This window comes from Centroberyx gerrardi, chromosome 1 (genome assembly GCF_048128805.1).
Source record: "Centroberyx gerrardi isolate f3 chromosome 1, fCenGer3.hap1.cur.20231027, whole genome shotgun sequence".
NCBI classification, from domain to species: Eukaryota; Metazoa; Chordata; class Actinopteri; order Beryciformes; family Berycidae; genus Centroberyx; species Centroberyx gerrardi.
Window position 1 is genome coordinate 1,274,427 of NC_135997.1, and position 16,101 is coordinate 1,290,527.

The following is a 16,101-nucleotide window of genomic DNA, read 5'->3' on the forward strand; positions in this document are numbered from 1 at the left end:
CGCCGGGTAGCCGCAGTCTTCGGCCATATGGGCCAGAGTCCCAATCAAATTACCTTTGTCCCGCTCTCTTTTCTGTGACTGAAGGAATGGCTGTGGCCCTGTGACTCTGGGTCCGGCGGGAGGTCGCAGGGCCACAGGCAGGCCTGGGTCTCTATGGGCGATAATTAACAAATGAAATAATGGGATCATCTTCCCCTCATCTATCACAGGCTGCTGAGAAGCCTTTGAGCCATGGTGAAAGCGAAAGCCTTCGATGGGCCTCATGGTTATTGGCTTCTCTTTAAATCTGCCCCCTCTCAGTCAAAGACAGGGAGACTAATCTAATATTTACTTTAAAGCAAGGATAAGAGACACTGATGTTACCTTGAGCCCTCCCTCCTTCCTCTCTCTCTTTTGATGTTCCTCTCTCTCATTCCCTCCACGCCCCTGTCTCTCCCTGTATCTCATGTATTTCATGCCTGTTGAAAACATCGGATGGCAACGAAGCAATTGAAACTATAATTTATGAAAAGGAGAAATTGCATGTTTTTCTAATGTATGTCTGTGTGTAGGAAAGAGACAGGTGTGTGTGTGTGTGGAAGAGAAAGAAACAGAGCGAGAAAGAGGAAAAAAAAGAGTGTGTGCTGCTTATTTCTTTCTGGGCACGAGGCCAGCTGCAGTGGAGAGACCGTGGTGAATCGCTCTGTAACTCACAATCACATCTTCTGTGAAAGACATCCAAAAGGATTTCCCAACTGGCCAATCAATTGCATCCCTCCAGCCAGGGGGGAGGCTATTGTGTACCGCTAATGTGAAGGGACTGACACCCCCCCCCCCCCACACACACACACCCCCAACGATTTACTAAAGGACACAACTATAGGTGATAGTTCACTTTGGTAGAACATAAACATACATATCTCAGTATGAGTTCATGAACAGAAAACCTCAGATGTTTGTTGTCTGGAGAATCTCTGTGTTCAATTGCTCAAGCGTCTTGTTATCAGTAATTAAAGGTTAAATGTGTAATATTTCTAGTATAGTATAACTAGTAAATATCAGCACAGGTTCCTGAATGGTAGTGAGTGAAACCAAGTGAACAGCCACGGCACTATGGAGATTTCTGCATTCAAAAACACAGGAGCGGGCCGAGGCTGAAGGCCCTCCTGCCACACCAAGGTCTGTTCAAAAATCTGGCAATTTGTTTTTGCCTTGCTTATCGGCAGAAAACACACATCACAAAATGTCTTTTGAGACTTTATTACTAATCTATTGGGTGTTCTGGTAAATTCGGCATGTATATAATCCTCCAAACAGCTCGAATTTTAACGGACCGGCCCATGTATGTGTCACTGATCGGCCTAATGGGGGCGCTATGATTAAAGGTCCGAATTTTTAACTCAAATGTGATCTTTCAGATACCACTGGTCCGATTCTGACAAAACTTAGAGGAGTGTTCATAAATACACTGATTGATCTGATGGGGGCGCTATAATATATCTAAAGGGCAAAATTTGTATCTTTGCAAGGCCATAACTACACTAGCGATCCGATTTTGAAAGGATGATACATCTTGTTACTGATTGGCCTAAAGGATGCCTGCATCATTCGAGGGGGGCAACATGTTTCATTTGATCAATATTTAAGGTTTAGAGAATAAAATCTGTAAAAGTTATGTTGTTTTGTCAACAGAAGAATCAAGTTACCTACCATCCTGCAATCCTTTTCAAATGGATAAAACCTAATTTTGGAACAAATCTCTTCAGCTGCAAACAGGCGATATTATTTCTTGAAAGGTATGCCGCAGAATACAGAAAATAGTAGTGTTATCCTGTTCGTTCTGTCATGTAGCTGTTAGAGGTTTGACTTTTTTAACTACACTTTAAAACTGAGAACAAGTGAATAACATCAGTGTAGAGCGGCCCATGGAAAACCCAAAGGTGATGGCTTAGTGTTGCTGAAGTCATATGAAGGAAAGTCTACTACAGAAGAATTTTTTTGGGCAATTTTACCTTTATTAGACAGTTTATTATAGAGTTAGAGAGAGACAGAGGGGTCACATGTGACAAGCGTCCTGGGCCGGATTCAAACCCAGGATGTTGCAATCACATGCATGTGCCTTAGCCAACTGAGCCACCAGGACGCCCCTACTGTTTTTGTTTTTTATAATTTTTTAGAAGGAATACAAATGTGTTTCCCTCTCCGTAATGGATAAATATTTCTAATGCGAAGCCACGTTAACACACTCAAAACTCCTGTGAAAGAGCGATCACAGAAATGAAAGAAGTAAGAACAATGCAAGCCCCCTGGTAAAACAGTTCAACTATTGTAATAAAAAAGCATCTGGCTCCTCAAATCCGTCTCAGTCTTCTGCTGGAGTCTGAGAATGTATAGAGCACCAGTAGATAGTCCGGTCCCGTCAGAGGAGAGTGGGCCGGCCGGCCCCGCCCCTCAGCTTGGGAACAGAGCAGAGGTCAGAGGTCACCGGGCTTCCAAGACAAGAGGAGAGGCTGGAGGGAGGAGAGGCAGCACGCCCACCAGCCCTCCTTCACACTCCTCCCCTCTCCTTTCCTTTTCATTTCATTTCCCCCTCCTCTCCATTTTATCTCATATCCAGTCTTAAGTCAAGTCAACTTCATCAAGTCATAAAACAAGTGAACATTTTGCAAATAGGGTGAGACAATTCCACTTGTTTCCAATGCAGTTTCATTTGTTTGAAGAATTTTCGAAAAAAAACAAAAAAAACAAAAAAACAAGGTAAAATACAGAAGATCAATCCTCTAGTGTCAATAATTTCCTTGATTCAAAGAAATTGTTTAAACATTGGAAACAAGTTGGATTATCACGGCTGTCATTAACATCACAGACTACTTTTTGGTTAAACTGTATATCTGAAGTGCCAATATGTTTATATATATGTGCGCTGTGAACTGTTAATGTCTTATGTTACTGTTCTCTATTGTTTTCCATATTCTCATATGTGCTTTAATCTATCTATCTATCTATCTATCTATCTATCTATCTATCACACTCTACTGTGTCCTCAGCAGCTCTTTTGGAGAATGACATTTTCTATTTTTCCTTAATTGATCTGCATTAACGAAACAGAACCTGTTGCCTTCCTCCATCCTCCTACTGTCAGTGTCATCAGTCACTTTGCTCTGACACATTTACTGCACTTACTTTTTGAATAGAATATCAATGAGACGGCAAACGGAAATTAGCACACAGTGGTTCTTTGTACAAGAACGCCCTCTGCTGGTTCCCCTGTGATATGACACCTTGTTGATCTCCATCATCTGACCGTTCCGTTCCACCCAGGTAAACTATACGATTAAATTACATTTTTACTGTCTAAGGATTAATCTACAGTCTTTAATTCTTAGACCAGATGTGCTGCTTCTTACAAATGTTCTAATCCTAAATCATATTATTATCATTCCAAAACTACAGGATGAACGACACCTATTGCATATCGATCAGGTATATTTCAGGTTACGTGTTTTATTTCTATTCTACTCACAGACCTGAATAAATTGTGTCGCCCCAGTTTCAATTATTCCCAATAATCCAAACCTCTGTGAGTGGATGATTTAGCTGAAACGCTAGAATAAAGACATGAAACTGAAGTGTGTGTTTTCCTCAACTTGACTCGCTGTTTTATTCTCTCCTTCCAGTTCCCATCCCTCTGCTCTCTGTGGGGGCTCCTGCTGCCTTCAGGGGCTCCTGGTAAACTCCCACTTCTGACTTCCACGGTCGTAAATACAACGTGTTGTGCATTCAAGTGCCTTTAGTCTGAAGAAATAACAAAATGGACGCTGCAACAAAAGTGGTTTTCATGGTGGCTGTTGTTTTATTTTAGAAATGAAGCAGCACAGAGACTTTATGCTGTTCCCGCCCCCATCACCTGTCACTCATCTTGATGATGTCATCTACCTCCACAGGCGCTGAAGAAGCAGATGGAGAACGCAACCAATCAGACACTGACATTCACCATGTTTCTGAGCGTTTAGCTTCGCTCTTCTTTCTTTTCTTCCTGCTTTCCTCCATTGTTGTCATTGCTGTGACTTCCTGCTCTGCGGCCGCTCGCTTCACCTTGATAGACACAACCGGCTCACCGCTGGCCCCGCCCACAAGACACGCCCACAGGTAATGGTTTACCTGTTTTCAGGCAGGGGATGTAGGCCTGAACACAGACTGATAATGTAGAATATATCCCGTTTATTTATTGGTATTTCAATGTGCATATTGTTGCTTTAAAGAGTGAAAAAAGACTGATAGGTCTACAACAAGATACTAATAAAGATGCAACTACAAAGGCCTACTAATGAGGCCACATAGAATTCCAGACGTATAGTAATAAAATGCATCATTTTTACCATCAGTTGCTAACACGGCTTGGCTTCCTCTCCGCCCCCAAAACGTCACATCTCGACAACAGGTACGGTAGAAATCTCCCATTTTCCCCAATCCTAGAAATTCACCACTTTGAGTCGTTCCTGCGCAGTTGAGCTGAATTGCGATATTTCCTGCAGCACCTGAAGGCAGCATCCTATCGCAGCATCGCCGGACCTCTCAGGTGTCACTGCCGGGAGACCGCACGGCACACTGAAGCGCATGGAGGAATAACGGAGCGGCATGGCGGACAGAGAGAAGAGGAAAGCCAGCTCGCCGTCTGGCCGCAACATCCAGGTCAACTCCCCGGCCAGCTTCAGGTAAGAGACCGGCGGAGAAACCCGGTGCAGAGCTGAGCTGCCTGTCAGCGGCGGATCAGTCCGTAGTCTGGCTCTGAACCAGCGATGACACAGTGCTGCTCTGCAGATGTGAAGATGCTGATGCTGGCTGATAGAGCAGGTCGGCTGGACGGGCTTCCCCTCCCGGCTGCGGCACTGACCGGTTTGGCTCGCTGAGCTTCACGGATTAAAGTCGCAATTTGTTGTTTTGTCGTTGCCACATGTTATTAAGGGCGTGTCTGGCTCCCAGAGGAGAGCTGCTCCCAGAGACTCCATCCATCCACTACAGTCATAAACATACTTTTTGGCAATCTTCCCTAACCCAAAAATCACTATAATATTCTATATAGAGACTTATAGTGTGTCTGTGGGATGAACAGTGAGTTTACAGTGGCCTTATCGTACTTTATGGTATTTTTCTAAATCTCCTGTGGTATTACTATAGGATTTTCTAGTTTTCACCTGGAATAGCTGCATGATGAGCTGCCTCACGAAAATGACTATAATTGTTCTATACTCTTCATATAGTGACTTATAGTATGTCTTGGGTACTGAATAATACCTTATGGAGGCCTTATTGTACTTAGTGGTAGGCTATTTTTATTATTAAAAAAAAAATCTCCTATGGTATAATTCCTATAATATTCCTATAGGGACTTCTAGTGTGTCTGTAGTACTCAATAGTGAGTTTATAGTGGCCTCATGCAGTTGTATAGGCTAGGCTATATGTATTTTGTTTTTTTAGCGCCTGTGGTTACTGTTGTATTTCCTGTGGTTGAATTTGTTTGACATATAGAACCAGCTCGTTTTGAAGTTCAGCTGGGATATATTTATAGTATTCTTATGAAATATACCATGGCCTGTCTATAGTTTTGCTTTGTAAGGGCTGCTGAAACCTGAAGGGCTTTGGATACAAAAAGAAACTTGAAAGAGATCTTACTCAAAATGATGTGAATCGTGTTTTTGCAAAAATAATAGTCTGTGATGTTTTATTGCTTTATTTATACATACCTTGCAAGTTTTTAACTTCTGATGAAAGGTTTTTTTTTATATAATGTAGAATTGCATTAGATAAACCAAAACATGGGCCCAGTATTCCTCTGCTCTGGAGTGGATTCATAACTCACAGTTCATTAGTCAGGCTGGCAGGTATACAGGCGATCAGACTATTGATTACAGATAAATTGACCTGCAGCACCAGTTTAAATCAACAGGGGCAGTACATACAGCAGTGATGGTGGGACTGCATTGTTCTATAAAACACATTTAGCTTTTACATATTTATGCTGCATCCCTCTGCACACACACACACACACACACACACACACACACACACACACTTGGAGACCTTCACATAAGAATGTTGCCTGAGGAGAAGCTGTGATTCTTCAGTGGCATTAATGAGTGGATGGAGGTCTGTGATCAATATTCCCCAGTGGGGGAGTTGGACCCAACCCCCCCCCCCCCCCCCCCCCCCCAGGCTCCTCCACCAGTCTGTCCCTGTCTCATTAGCTGAGCAGCAAACAGGCTGACACGACCATCTTTCTTTAAATTTACCACAGTGGCATCAGAGTCGCTCTGCCGTAGTCTTTGATTTGTCTGTCAAAGCGTGCGTGGCAAGAAACCTGCTGTCAGCTGTAATTATTACGCTAGAACGGAGTAATAACAGTAATAAACCTTATTTATATAACACCTCTCTAAAAATAATTCACAAAAAAGAGAAACCATGGAACAGCTACAGCAGTAGAACAATAGAAACAACATACACAGTAACAAGGAAAGTCAAGAGACGGCAGTATAGCTGGTACAGAAACAAGAACAATAAAATAATATTGATTTTTTTTAAATCAATAAAAGGCAAGCTCATTGGTGTTTACATGAAACTTAAAGGATGAGAAGAAAAGGATCAATGCATCGCTTTCAATCAGAAGATATTGATCTTATACTCAGTACGTTATTGCTCATCAATATAATTATGTGTTATTACTGATTAAATGGCATCCAGTATTGTAATCCACCAGAGAAGGGAACCAGATAAACCCCGCCTCCCCGCCATTCTGCTACTCAGTCTTCTTCGTATGGCTTATCCCTCGCTCTAACCTGCTCTCTCTCTCTCTCTCTCTCTCTCTCTCGCTCTCTCTCTCTCTCTCTCTCTCTCTCTCTCTCTCTCTCTCTCTCTCTCTCTCTCTCTCTCCCTCTCTCTCTGTCACCCCCCCTCTCTCTCCCCTGGGCCTGGCCCAGTCCCAAAGCAGCCATATGTTGGTATGTTTTCCTCCTGAACACACTGTGGTTGAATCCTCCGTCTCTCCCCCACCTGCTCTTCCTTCGCTCTCCTCAGTCAGGACACTGCTGCTGTACAGTAAACCACAGCAGAGCTAGTCAGCCTGTACAGTGCTTTGTGCAGATATTCAGCTACTGAGGTGCAGTTTGCACTTTAAAGAAACAGTTCACCCAGAGTTAGCCCGCGTAGTTCCATCTCAGCCTTCTCCTAAACCACTGAAGTTAAAGGAGCCACCTTTTATTTATTACATTATTACATTAATCCCCACTGTTGGCCGATGGTGAACTGGTGCTACAGAGCTAGTCAGTCTGTACAGTGTTTTGTACAGATATTCAGTTACTGAGATGCAGTTTCATCCCTTTTTACAGCTCCAAAGAAGCATCAAATGTCCATGAAATGTCTCCAATCAGCTCGTACAGCAGAATCCAAGTGTTTTGTAGCCAAACGATTGCACTGTGGGTCCAAAAGTCCAATATTTACCCCATTATCTCCTATGTTTTCCTCACTGACAATGCTCTGGTCACCCTACAGCAGCAACTACAGTCTTACACATGACCAAAATGTTGCTAGTGAGGAAAATATAGGAGACAGTTAGGTAAATATTGGACTTTTGGACCCACAGTGCAATCGTTTGGCTACAAAACACTTGGATTCTGCTGCTCGAGCTGTTTGGAGAAATTTGAACAGGTAAAAAGGGGTGAACTCTTTAATGTGCACACCTGAATATCTGCACAAAACGCTGTACAGACTGACTAGCTCTGCTGTGGTTTACTGCAGCACCAGTTCACCATCGGCCAACAGTGGGGAATAATGTAATAACGTAATAAAAAACGATGGCTCTGTTAACTTCAATAGTTTGTTAGAAGGCTGAGATGGAGCTACGGGGGCGGACTCGCTGTGTGTTTGATCTTCTCTGACATGAGGGTGAGTATAACGACTAAATTTGAATTTTGTGGTGAACTATCCCTTTAACAGCCCTTCCACTGCATTGATCGTCTGTGGCACGAGGGGGCGTTCCTTCTCCAAGTGACCAGCAGACTCTTTCACATTAGTGCAGTATTTATCTGTGTGTGTGCGTGTGTGTGTGTGTGTGTGTGTGTGGTGTAATGTAGCATGGAGTGACAAAGGAGAGTGATAGAGGTGTAGGATTGCAGTCCATGCCGCAATGCATCATGGGAAGCGGGGAGGAGCAGGTCTCTCCCTGTTGAACTCATGTTTGAAAGCACCTGCGACATGAAACCCGAGATCCCTCCAGGGACAAAAACGCGGGTATCTCTTTCTTTCTGTCCTGATCCCTCTCTCTCTCTCTCACTCTCTCTCTCTCTCTCTCATTCACTCTTTCACATACTCTCTCGCTCTCTCTTTCCACCCCCTCTCTTTCCTTTCTGTTTTCTTTTTTTTTTCAGTGTAGCTTCCAAAGAGACGTGACTCTGTTGACAAGTTGTGCTCAGGCAGATGGATTCACAGGGTGTGGGATGTTAAAACGAGAGGGTGATGTCAGAAATAAAGGGAGATGATGAAAGAGAGAGAGAGAAAGAGAGAGACAGAGAGAGAGAGAGAGAGAGAGGATGAGGGAGGTTATGCAGATTTTGAACTGTCAGTTTCTGATTCACTGCTTCCTTCATGAACTTTGATGTTTGTGCAAAAAAAAAGTGTCTTAGATTTCAGTGCTTTTTGCCGGCATTATCTTGTAGTTTAACGGCTTCTGTTTGTCTTCCATAGCTCGCTGAGAGAGAGAGAGAGAGAGAGAGAGGGAGAGAAAGAGAGAGAGAGAGAGAGAGAGAGAGAGAGGAAGAGAGAGAGAGAGAGAGAGAGAATTTAAATTGAGCTGATTTGAATTTTACCCAAGTAGAAACCGACAGAAAGAGGACAGTAATTGCTCCCGTTGCAATTCCCTTCCTGCTGATTATTTACTGGTGTCGCTCCATTCTGCTGACACGGCGAGTTTTACCCGATAGCTGGCACCTCCCCTCCACTTATAGATCTCTCTCTCTCTCTCTCTCTCTCTCTCTCTATCACTGTAAAAATCGAGTGCATTCGTAAAATCTTATTTTTTTCTTAACAAGTGAACACAAATGAAAAAAACTACCAATATGGTGAGATTATTCCACATGTTTCAATTGACTTGCTTCAGGAATTTTGGTGACAAATGCTTGAAATGAGGCAGAATAAGGAAGGAAGGAATCCTGAATTTCCCCAAGGAGATCAATAAAGTACGATCTTATCTTATCTTATCTTATCATATCTTATCTTATCTTATCTTATCTTATCTTATCTTATCTTATCTTATCTTATCTTATCTTATCTTAAGATCACTCCACCAGTATCAAGATAAGCCACCTGATTCAAGAAAATCCCTGACACAGGTGTTATTGCTATTATTGCTTGTTCGTGAGTTGGATCTGGATCCGCTCCAAAATTTAATGGGTTCTTCCTTGGCCCATGCTACACCCTTCCACCAAGTTTCATGAAAATCGGGCCAGTAGTTTTTCCATAATCCTGCTAACAGACAAACAAACAAACAAACGGCACCGAAAACATAACCTCCTTGGCAGAGGTAATAATGTCAATGACTGTCACTGACAGTTAAGAAAAATAGGATTTCAAGATTAAATGACTTGTTAAGGATAGTTTTTGCAGCACAGCATTTCTCCTAGCTTCTCTCTCTCTCTCTGTCTCTATCTATCTATCTATCTATCTATCTATCTATCTATTGTGTGTGTCTCTCTCTCATCTCTGTCTCCCCCCCAACACAGAAACATAATCATTTACATATTAGGCATTTTGCTGACACTCTTATCCAGAGTGACTTTCAACACACACACACACACGATTGTGATGGAGAGGTCTTTGTTTTGGTCAAGATTATTTTTTAGATTAATCGATTAATCATTTAGTCTATAAAATGCCAGAAAAAATGACAAATGCCCACAAAGTGATTCTTAAAATGTCTTCCTTAGTCTGACCAGCAGCAAAAAAAAAAAAAAAAAAGTACTGTCGATCGACTGTATCGATTAGTCAATACATTGTTTCAGCGCTAACCTGGACTCTATATTACCATCTTTCCTCAAACCCCAAGGAAACACTCCCATAAAAACCTCATTAGAAAGCTTACAGGGCGGCTCAGACTGGGATCGTCCCACCAGGCTGCAGGAGCTGCAGAACAGACAAAGATTAAATACTGATGACAAAATGGAGCAGAACCAAAACAGACAGAAGAGACCCAGTGAGGCGGCCTGGGTCTGACCTGTTCAGATGGATGTCTCTGCAGTGTGGAGGATGCTGGCTGATGGTTTGACCTGCTGCTCACCAGGCTCATCAGGTCTGTCCAGGTTCTGATGTATTGATCCTGCATGGAGACTCCAGTCAGCTGCTCAGTCAGCCCCCTCCCCCAGTCCACACATACACACTGCAAGATTCACTTATCAAGTTAACCTAGTACTGAGTCTTAAAATATTACTTGTCTTAAAACAAGTTAAATACCTGCTAATGGTGTGAGGTCATTTGAGAAAAGGCACACTTACAGAATTGTAGAAAAAAATGGGGAAAAGGGTGGAATTATCTCACCATTTTGTCTGATTTTTCACTTCTTTTTTTTTTAGAAGAGTAACATTTCAAGACTGAATATGAGATTAAAGCTGCAATAAGTGATTTTTCTGACCACTAGAGGGCGACAGAAGCGGCAACACATTTGTAAATAACACACAGCAAAGCCACTGCACTATGGAGGCCTACGAAGGACAAATGGAAGGATAAATGCTAACAGCTCGCCGTTACCAGACTCGCTTTGACGGAGCTTTCTCCCGCTGAAGGTTACATGTCCCACAGTGACAAGTGAAGAGGCAGGTAGTTTACTAGTTTAACAACTTTACCTTCATCGATTCCGCCATTATGAGAACATTTTCAGGAATGGGAGGAGGAGAGCGCCGCTTTTAAACAGCGAGGGAGGAGCCGAGCTAGGTTTAAACAAATGAAAAGCTGCTGAATGGAGTGGGAGGAGCTTCGTTCAGGAGCGGAAGTTGACAACAAGCTTTAGAAAAGAGGAGAAAACAGCAACACAGCTGCTGCTGTGTGCATATTGGTTTATATCATTATGTCTCAATGAAATCTCCACATAGCACACATCAGTTTCAGGATTGGTTAGAAGGTCTGATATCGCTTATTGCAGGTTTACATGACTTGTCAAAATGGGCATTTTTTTGCTGTGCATCTTTGCATTTTTATAGGATTGTTGGAAATCCTGCTCTAAATATGGTCCATCATATAAGTACGTTAATGTGTTTTTCATGTAACTTCATGTCTGATATCATGACAGCACTGTATGATGAATTCAGTGTGGCAGGTTGACAGTATTGCCAGCTGATCACAATCCTGTGATGTATGTATGTAGGTGTGTGTGTGTGTGTGTGTGTGTGTGTGTGTGTGTGTGTGTCTACGTGTGTGTGGTACACTTCCCACATTTCTTTCTTAGAGCCTCACAGTTTGACCGACCATCTGCCTACCTACGTTAGTCCGATTGTTTTTTATCTCTTTCTTTTTCTGTGTTTCCGTGTTCAGCTCTTCCAGTATGTTGTCTTTACACTGTGTTGTAATGTCATGAGTGTGGGAGGAGGTGTGTGAATCTGTTGTGACGTGTGTGTCCTCTCTGTGGGCTGTAGACTGTCCGGCCGTACGGCAGCGTGTCGGTAGTCATTAGCAGGAGACTTCCCCTCCGTTCCTTCCTCTTCCTCTTTCTTCACTAGGAGCAATAACCAAGGACTCCATGTCTAAACAAGTCATTCAGCTACATTCACACTGCAGCTCAAAGTGTCCCAATTCTGTTTTTTTCCCTCCTATGTGACACAGATCTGATGTTTTTTACTGCAGTGTGAACAGAAAAAACAAATGGAATCTGTTCTTTTCATTTCTATTTGGACCAGGTTCATATGTGATCCCGAATCTGATCTATGCCTGATCCGGCCAAGCGTCACTTTCAAAAATGAATGTCAGACAAAAATTGGATCTGAGCAATAAGTCCGATTGAGCACAAAGGCCTGCAGTGTGAATGTAGCATCTAGTCTGGGGTTTTGAATCTTAAAACTAGTGAAGTAAACTTGCCAAAGGGGTTAGATAGTTTCACTTGCTTGCAATGCAACCTGTGGAACAACTGACAGTAACTGACAGTATCAAGATAAAGTCATTTAATTCAAGAAACATTTGGTTCAGAAACATTTACAGCTGAAATTCCATGTATTCATTCACTTAATTAGCAACCATCCTTACCCAGTTATTAGCTCATCCCAAACAATCCATACTTTGTGTTTAGTTTTCCACTGCTCTCGCTTTACTTGAGAACAAGCAGCATCTGTACAACATGATGTGTGACGATCATATGATAAGCCGCCAGTGTTGCTCCAGGTTAGCGAGGCGACTCAAGCCAGTATGTTATCTAATGATGACACACACTGTCTGTGTAAAGCTCACTGCTCTTCGTTAGTTTCATTGAGAGACTGAGCAGAGACTCCATCTCTCCTCACAGCTGGAATAACTGCTGTCTGCTGTTGTGTGTCTAACTTACTCAGCCATAATTGAACATTACTCCCATCATGGAGCTATCCGCTGATCGGCAGTTGTTGACTTATAATGCTGCTCCTCCTTGGATGTTGCTCCTAGCTGCTTTTTACCCCATAGCTGAGCTACAGTATGTGACTCTGGGTCTGACTGGGAATCCCCCTCGTTTCACAGAGCGACGAGGATGAGCAAAAGTATGCCGAGTACTGAAATGATGTTAAAGTGAATAGGTCCAAATTCTGTAGAATTAGCATGATTAAATTAAGATATAAACAGAATGAGTCATAGCTGCTGCACCAAAGGCAAAGTCAGCAGGGTTAAAGGAAAAATCCACCATAAAAACAACTATTGGTGACATACTTTGCATTTCCATTTTGTTGTTTGGTGTATTTTTCTTGCAATGGAGTTTGATATTAGAAAATGTTTCAGGATCTAAAACATCAGCGGTAAACGTCAGGTTTTGGTAGAAATCCACCGTAGACGAGGAGAGAGACCAATTTCTCCAAATAGACCAGAATGCATTGCAGCTACAAGATATATTGTGTTTTGAATAAGAGGCGTGGTTGCGGTCATACACACGTCACAATGCTCACAAACTAGTTGACTAGTTATAGATGTATTAATACGCCCATATGTTCACCTTTGATTGAAAGCAACAAGTTCACGCCCCTTCTCTGTGGGTTGTTGAAAAGCATTCTGGGAAACATAGTGAATCACTAACTGCAGTAGAAGTAGATGAGGCAGGTTGAGGGAAAGTGGGTTCACCAAAAAAGTAAATTACCACACTTCATCACAGAATTCATTGAACATCATAAACTGATGATAATTATATAACAGTGGAAGAGGGTCAGTGGCAGTGGTCAGTTCACATTCAAGCCTAATGACTTTGTTTAGGTTGTGAGCATAATCTCTCTCTCTCTCTCTCTCTCTCTCTCTCTCTCTCTCTCTCTCTCTCTCTCTCTCTCTCTCTCTATTGGCTACAGCAGCAGTTTAGATGCACCTCCTTGCTGCACATGTGTACTGAAGCCCTAGATTACTAAAAATAGCTGGTTGCTCCCCTATACAGTATTACTCCACACACACACACACTCACACACACACACATGCGCGCGTGTTGCGGCCACGGAGATGCTGGCAGGAGGTTTGAAGGTCATCGAGGTTGACAGGGTTAATGGACTGTTCAGTTCGATGCGCATGTGCATATTCCCATACACACACATTGATTTGGAGATAAAGCAGATGCACTTGTCTCCCTTCATGAACGAGCAAAGAAAAGAGGAGGGTGAGAGGATGAAAGGAGAGAGAGAGAGTAGAAGGGAAAAGGATGAGAGGGATTCTTGCGTGATCGATGAGCCTCATGAATAATTAAGCACGGCTGTGTTTTGCAGAGCGCGAGAGAGGGAGAGAGAGAGAGAGAGAGAGAGAGAGAGAGAGAGAGAGAGAGAGAGGAAGGAATATCCTCCTGTACTGATGTTTCTCCTCCTCTTTGGGCGTTCGGTGGCGTTGGATGTTCTGCTAACACCAGCACTTTCCTGCAGTGCCGTAGTAAATCTGACGCACACAAGACAGAGTAAACACCAGAGAGATGTGAGAGAGGAGAGAGAGAGAGAGAGAGAGAGAGAGAGAGAGAAAGAGAGAGAGAGAGAGAGAGAGAGAGAGAGAGAAAGGAGTGGATTATATAACGCTGCTCCTCTCTGGCGGCTCCAGCGGTGCTTTAAATATTCCCCTCTCTCCGCTCTCTGGCTGTCGGGAGCAGAAGGAGCAGGAGTCTGAATTGGACGCCTATCCCATCGACCCAGACGAGCTACACCCCTCCTTCCTCCTTCTCTCCTCCTACTCTCTTCCTGCTCGCTCCCCCCCCCCCCCCCTAACCCCCTCAGTCCCTCTCCTTCTCCTTCTCCTTCTCCTCTCGGCTGTGGATGCCCTCCTCACTTACAGTATGGACTCAGGAGGGGAAGGAGGAGAGGGTTGGATGGAGGACCAGTGGGAGAAATGGTAGGGCATCTCTCTCTCTCTCTTTATACCCTGTTTTTTGCATGGCTGTGTGTGACCTTGTGTGTGTGTGTGTGTGTGTGTGAGAGAGAGAGAGAGAGAGAGAGAGAGAGAGAGAGCATGCCTAGCTGCCTGCTATATGTCGTTCTCCTCGTGTCGTTTTCTTCATCTTAAAGCTCCCGACAGGCATGCCCTTAAAGCAGAGAGGATGCATATGTCTGTGTGTGTTGTGTGTGTGCGTCTGTGTGTGTGTGTGTGTGTGTGTGTGTGTGTGTGTTTAAGTGAGAGAGAGATAAAGCAGAGGAGAGGTAAAGCGTGGAACAGAGGTTGCTGGATAAGGATCATGTTGACAGGAGACAGAGCCATACAGGAAAAGACAACATACGTGTAGCGTGTACTATACTGTATGACGCTCGCTGATGCAGGTGTAGAGGAAGTGCAGGCTGGACGCGTTCATGTTTTCAGAGTTTGTTTTCATGAGGCGAGGGGGGGGGGGGGGGGGGGGGGGGGGATCTGGATGTGACGCATCGGACGGGACCGTCCTGTCCTTGCAGGAGGGTGAAACTGATGAATGACCGGCGGCGTGAAGCCTTGTAATCTCTCAGCGGGGGGATAAACGTGTGAATTAACGGAGAGAGGGTGGAAAAAGAGAGAGAGACAGAGGTGCATGCATTTGATGTAATGACTGGACGCTGGGTTTAACGCATAGAGGGTCCTGTAGTTGAGTCACAACAGCACAAACACATTCCAGGCTCCTGAGACTGTTATGGGCTGTCATGTGTAACATGGCAGGAGATGTAGTGAATGTAAAATATCCCTACACATGCCTGTCCTGTTTCCATTGATGCACAAGCAGATGTAATGCTTTATAACATAGAAACACACTGCAGGGTGAATATTATTCCTCAAGGGGTTGTTAGCAGTGCCAGGCATCGATCTGAACCTTTATGACTGAGCAAACCTGCAGTCTTTCCGCTTCTTATTTGACCTTGCATGCTATCTGTGGATTAAAAACACCAATTAACAGTAACAAGCAGTAGGTGAACGCTGTCCGGTGAGCGTCAGGGTCAGAGCTGGAGCCAGATAAAGATTAATGAGCTGGCCGGGCCCATCATGGCCTGAGCGTGAGGTCATACTGTCCTTCATGGAAACACACCGAGAGGCAGGGCGAGGTGGGGAAAACACTCCAGCAGGGAGAACTGTCATCCCCCGCTGTTACACTAAACCAGGCATTTATCCTAAATCCTCTGCGAAACAAATCAAGACATCTGTTCTGGATTGTTGTTACACTCTCATGTTGCTTTACTTGTAGACTTTTACATATACAGTATATCTGTCAGCATACTGCACTACAAGGCAAACCTCCACTAATGCTGAACAATTCTCCAACTTGCAAAGCTGTAGCCTCCGTTTACAGTTTGTTAGTTTATTGTTTGTCTTGCGGGTTTGATTTTCTGACAAAATAACATGAGAATGCACCGCCGACTTGGAGGTCCCAGATGTTGGATTTTCCCACCAGCACATGAACGCAGCATAATAGTTATAGCTAACAACGGAAAATAGTCT

The 16,101-nt window shown here is 43.6% G+C and overlaps 1 protein-coding gene across 1 annotated transcript in view; it reads left to right on the forward strand.

Moving 5' to 3' along the window:
• The first annotated feature begins 4,617 nt into the window (after window positions 1-4,617).
• mapk8ip1b (mitogen-activated protein kinase 8 interacting protein 1b) overlaps window positions 4,618-16,101 on the forward strand; it is a 51,199-nt gene continuing 39,715 nt past the window's right edge. Inside the window, exon 1 of the mRNA XM_071923169.2 lies at window positions 4,618-4,694. Within this exon, the coding sequence (XP_071779270.2) occupies window positions 4,618-4,694 (77 nt within the window). The remainder of the gene's footprint in view (window positions 4,695-16,101) is intronic.